At 31.7% G+C, this 6000-nt stretch overlaps 1 protein-coding gene across 18 annotated transcripts in view; it reads left to right on the top strand.

Moving 5' to 3' along the window:
* The window catches only part of LOC144962948 (uncharacterized), a 74747-nt gene extending 69623 nt beyond the window's left edge, over positions 1-5124 (top strand). For 17 of the 18 annotated variants that reach the window (XM_078896395.1, XM_078896383.1, XM_078896398.1 and 14 more), the window contains one exon: positions 2843-5124. Coding sequence is in view for 11 of the 18 variants with exons in the window: in XM_078896393.1 (XP_078752519.1) it covers positions 2843-2902 (60 nt within the window). In the remaining 7 variants the exon portion in view is untranslated. The remainder of the gene's footprint in view (positions 1-2842) is intronic. The other variant, XM_078896401.1, reaches the window with a different exon arrangement.
* Positions 5125-6000: the final 876 nt, after the last annotated feature.

The raw sequence follows: 6000 nt of genomic DNA on the forward strand, positions 1-6000 counted from the left end.
TGTGGTGTGTATGTATATCTGTGTGTGTGTGTGTGTGTGTGTGTGTGTGTGTGTGTTTGTGTTTGTTTTTTTTTGCGAGGGGTGAGGGGGAAGGGTCAGTACCCAAAGCATATGATCTTATTTAATAACAGAATAAAAAAAAAAAGAATTGAATATGGAGAATTTTCACGAGATAGCTTAGTTACTCTTTAAATAATTATCACAATGAGCATACATCTCTGAATTGGTGCTTATGTTCCAAAATAGTATTTGTTATTTTGATTGCAGTTCTTGATTTACTCCTTTTTGTTTTGGTGACGCTTAGGGTCTGTTGATTATAATTTCTTTTAACTTGAATTTTTATTTATTTCTAAAGTTTAGAGCGCATTGATTTGTAACAAGAGAAATTCATCTAATAATACTGAAGAGGAGAACACTCATTTCCATTTCATTATTCTTGGGATATTTCAAAGTGTTGTTTATATAATTTCGAGAACTCGTATAAAACATACGATCATCTCCTTTAAACTATTATTATCTTGAAACTAACATTGACAGTTATTTTATTTTATTTTTTTTATTTTGCAATAATTTTGTTTCATACTAATCAGTGCATCGTAAAATGCTGCTTAATAATGCAATTAATCGTAGGTCATCGATAAGCTATGGCTTTTAATGATGTGATATCGGCAATAGTTTCCTTTTTACAGATTCTTTTATTTATTTACTTTTCGAATTGACCTTGTTCCAAGACTTTCACTATTTTCCCTCCAAGTAATATGGACTTATTAAACAATGCTGATTACTTTTGCTTTTACTCTGACTGAATGACTTCCAGTAGAGTAGTTTTAATAAATAACACAGGAGCATTCATTCACAAGCTTAGCTTACAAGAGCCAGTATTAATATTTTTGTGCATAACTTTCCTCTCATATGGTCATGAAATCACTACCCAGTCATCATTTTAAAGACTTTTGGTCTCCTAGGGGGAAAACATTTCAGTTGAATGAATTCATTATGATTGTTTATCATGATTTTTAAAAGAATCCAACATTAGTTTTTGTGCCAAAGGAGGATTATAGAAACTGTCTTTGGTAACATCTTTGTAGAGAGGAAACATGATTTCCCATTTCTTTTTCTTCTTCACCCTATCATATACATTAACATTCAAAAAGATTATTGATGAAAATTTTTTAATTCTTCGCATGCTTGTATATGAGTAAAAGAAATGATGATTTTGTTTTTGTTTCATTTTTGTACTTAATACATAACATTTGATGTGACCACCCTATACCCAATTTGATGCAAGTATATAACTGTGATCCCATAAACGATATGTTTTCATTCCTTGTTTCGCAATGGACAATTGACACAATTTCATTTAATTTAGTAAAATCAACAATAAGGAGCTTATTTTATTGTGCAAGCTGAAAGCAGTGTGTTTTCATTGTATTCAATATTGGCATTCTCAAATATGATAATTAGAAAAAAAATTATTTTTGGTGGGATAAAAGTAAGTAGATATCCAAGCCCACAGTTTTTGCTAATTTGGATTAGTATAGTCGCCATTTATTTCTTTTTTCTTTTTGTCTTTTTTTTTGTCAGAAGATGGGAAAATAAATTTTGATTCTCGGGATCAACTAATATTTCTCTTTTTTTTTCTTAAACAGACAATTTGTCTGTTACTTTGCTTTAATTTTGGCTAGAAATGCCTGTACTTTGTTTGATCAATTAATTATTTGATATTTAAATGTATTGTATTTTAAAGCGTCGTGTGTTGTAAATGTGCAGTTTTATTAATAGGTTCCTCCCACAATTTATAAACAAAACGATGACTTGTTTACAAAATAAAGGCCTCTAGAATTTATTCTACCATTGAAATATTTTTACATAACTCATGTTGAAGAGTGATTTAAACATTTAAAAACGAGAGATAATATATTAAATCATAATTCCCCACCTCCCCCAATGTATGTAACAGTTTATACTGGCAGAACTTAATGTTTCCATAAAAAAAAGCAGTTTCACTGCATGTATGGAGAAATTATTATCATAAGATACCTGGTTGTAGTTATAGTAAACACTACCTGAATAGGTTTAATTGGACTATTATTTGGAAAGAAGTCAAGTCGCAAGCTGCCTAGCATTATATTGTGTCACTGTAAGGTTTGAATGGGTTCCCTGTGTCTCAAGCTGAGAAGCATCATGTAGTGTCGCTGAATGTTTTTAAGGGCTGACTTGACATAAGCTACAAAGCATTATATATATTGTGTCATTGTAAGCTTTGAATGCGTTTCCTTTTACATAATATAGCAAAACATATTTTATCAAACTAATTTGAGTGGGTTCCCCGTCACCTACTGGAGATGATATTGCATCAGTACAAAGAATATCCAGAGGATAACTTTGCTTGGACTGGATTGAAACAAGAGTTTCTTTTCATCTATTGATTATTCAATTAAATTGAGCTTTTATATAGTGCAATATCCACTAAACGTGCTCAAAGCTTCTTTACAAGAGGTCCCATGGCCAACAGCAATGCTTAACATGTCGGACGGAACATGATGCCTGTTAGGCAATAATACAAGTTTTTTTCGGACAGAGACAACGCTGATAACGGCCAGGTATTCATTTTACACCTGAGTACGGTGAGAGAATGTGAGTAAAAAGCCTTTTCCAAGGACTCAACTATGCGCCGAGCGAGGCTGGAACCCAGGGCCTTCCGATCCAAAAGCGAGTGTCATAGCACTAGACCACATAGCCGCACAATGATTATGATTCTTAAAATAATTGTTAAATTTATTTGCTTTAGATGTATTAACAATTTTAATTAGTATTTAATTGTGTTTTTCTCTATTTTCAGTCGCTACAGCAGTCACAGTTTTCGATGAAGATGCGACAAATTTCTGAATCAACTGTGTGAATTCTCAAGTCAAGAACATAAAGCGAAGATCAAATTCCTAACTGACATGAAAATTTGTTGTATTTGGTTGTGATTTATATATCTATATTTATTGTTGAATTACTTTTTACTTTGCTAGAGCATTTTTCTATTGCTTATCAGATTTCTTAGAAATTAATTCTTTTTATTAATACATATGTTTGTTTTTTTTTTAATTGTGGAAAAAATGTATTGATTGTGTTTGTTATAAATCAAAAATGTAAATAGGATAAACACCTCATGCTTTGTGTCTAGATTTTCATTTGTTCAACGATACCTTGTTTTTTTCATTTCGGCAACATTATTTAAGTTAAGCTAAAATCTGACAAAAGGAAAGGTGCTTTGATTATTTGTATCTTTCACATTGTTATAGAAACTGTGTCCACCATGTCAATGCTATTACATATTTAATGAACTAATCATAACATGTTAGCATATATTCCATTTTTCGTTTTTTTTTAATTCATGAAATCTTTACAATTATTTTTTTTTTTCCTTTCAAATTTTGATTTTATATTGCATCAATATTTGATGACACTTTTATATACTATGAAATGACTAGTACATTTACAACCTATTCATATTTCTATCGATACCTCCTCACCTTATGGCTTTGGGGTATAGGGCAGCAATTGTATTTAGCTTATTTATTAATAACATGTTAGCTTATACTTCCATGAATTTGTTCTGATTGTCATTATTTCATGACTGTCTTCATTTACTGATTAAAGGTGTTCCTTTTGAAATATGTCTTTGTCCATATACCATCGATATTGGCCTTATTAAAAAAAATGATTTAACTTTTGGAAGCAGTGTCATTCCTATCTTTCTTCCTTGTTCTAGATATTAGAAATTGCAGTTAATGTAAATTACCAATTTTCCTGATAGTATGGTTAACAATTAATTATGATATGAAATAAATAATCATTTTCAAAATATTAAATAAACTGGTGTTAAATTGCAAGTAGAAAAATTTACTAGTAGCTGGTAATGAATGTGATGAATAAATGAATTATCAACAGTAATATGTTACTTTAATTCTGATGACGACGTTCTGCATACAAAACACATAAATATATATTTTTGTAAAGCTGAAAAGGTTTTGCATCCTGCTTATGACATTCTTTATGAATATAAAAAAAAATGTGAGGTCAAATGATTTTTGATGACTTACAAGAGGCAAGTCAACACACCATGCCGTTGTGCAAGTGCCAACCAAAAGATTTTTAGATTGAAGATTTAAATATTTGCTTTTCAGTCATTAGAAAATCAAAAGGGCATTGCATAGAATAGCTGTGCATAGTTAGTTCATGTCACCAATTACACATACAATGGTGTTCCACGTTAGGAGGTTGAATATCTTCAAATAAGACTACTTTAAAATTTCATATAGTAGTGTAAATTTACGAACAATTTTGCTGTTATTTGATACCAATAAATGTTTAGTCACAAACATATTATTATCTCTGCATTTTCCGGCAGATTAATTTGATATTTGTTTTTGTTTTTCAGAATACAGTTTGAATTGATATGTATGCTGCATTGCTTTATAAAACCTCTACTATATTGAGTTGTAACATTTCTAACTCTTACACAAGAATGAATGCACAATTATTTTTTTACATTTGAACCTATGACTCTGATTATTGACTTTGATAGTCACATGCTAACTTTGTGACACAGGGGGCAGCATGGCTCAGCTTCTTACCTGAAAGGTACTGAGTTTGAATATCCGCTGCGTTGTGTGGCCTTGAGCAAGTCACCTCGCCCTCGCTCAATTTGCAGCGCTGCACTGCGGCTAACGCCTAGGTTATTTCAGTCTTCCCTTGGAATAGACCCTAAAGAAAAATTTCCCCTTTGGGATGAAGAAAGGGAATTTTCTTTTTTCTTTTTTCTTTTCTTTATCACAGTTCTAATAAATACTATGACATGGGAGGACAAAGACAAATTGCAGACTACGGCATCCAAAGATGTCAATATGTATTCTATAATTTGCTTCTATTTAGATATACCTCAGCCTCGTATAGTAAAAAATATTATTTTTTTCTTGTTGAAATATTTCAATACAGTTTTTGAATATGAATTGTTCAATATTGTTAATACTGGTAGCATATGTAAAACACAATACTTTTGATTACATCTAACAACTGTTTTTGAACATTCAATTTTATTGGCTTTGTGGTTGACTTAAAAAAAAAAAAAAACTTTCTGTATATATATGTGTGTGTGTGTGTGTGTGTGTGTGTGCGCGCGTGATAGATAAGTTCATGCAAACTTTGCAGTAGATAGAAATTCCGTCAGGGCAGGGTACTGTATGCCCAGGGAATTTTATACAGGTTAACCTTTGCTGTCTCCTATAAACTATTTATTGACAATCCCATGTGGTTTTATGGCCATTTTCTACTAGAATTGAACCACAGACCTTTAGCCTAGAATGCCTAGGGATGCAGTCAGACATATTTGTCCCTTTTTCGAGGGATTGTGAAATAAATATGATGTGCCCTTCGATCTCTTTTGGCAGGGATCCTGTGCATGTGTTAAATGTTGTATCATACCAAACAGATGGACACATTGTTACCGGGATTATATTCTGTTCTTTGTTTCTTGAGTTCTAGTTAGTGCAGGCAACATCGTTATCTACAGTCTTTTAACTGTCCCATCTTCTCTTTTTGTATACTGACGCCTCTGTGTGCTAAAACTGATGAAGCACTGTGAAACTTCTTAAAAGCGGGTGGTTGGATGGGAGCATCACCCTTGAATCATATACCTATGATGTTCGCATAGGTGTACGATCCGATAGTGATGTCGTTTCTTCTTCTTTTTACTAGCCTATCCTGCTTCTTTGGTTTGTGATTGTATTTTTGACAGGGGATATTTTTTTTTCTGTAAATCTTCTGCCTGTTTGTTCTTGGTTATTTATAATTTAGCTTATGATATCTTTAGGTTATGATTTTGATTTACATTTGTACTATTTTTGTTAGATTGCTTGTTTTTTTGTTTCAGCGGTCTCTCATATAACCTCAATTGTGTTGGAAGAGACCTAAAGCAACAAACAACAAACTTCTTAAAACATTTTTATT

This window comes from Berghia stephanieae, chromosome 1 (genome assembly GCF_034508935.2).
Source record: "Berghia stephanieae isolate SIO BIC M18660-M18661 chromosome 1, UCSD_Bste_1.3, whole genome shotgun sequence".
Taxonomy (NCBI): domain Eukaryota; kingdom Metazoa; phylum Mollusca; class Gastropoda; order Nudibranchia; family Aeolidiidae; genus Berghia; species Berghia stephanieae.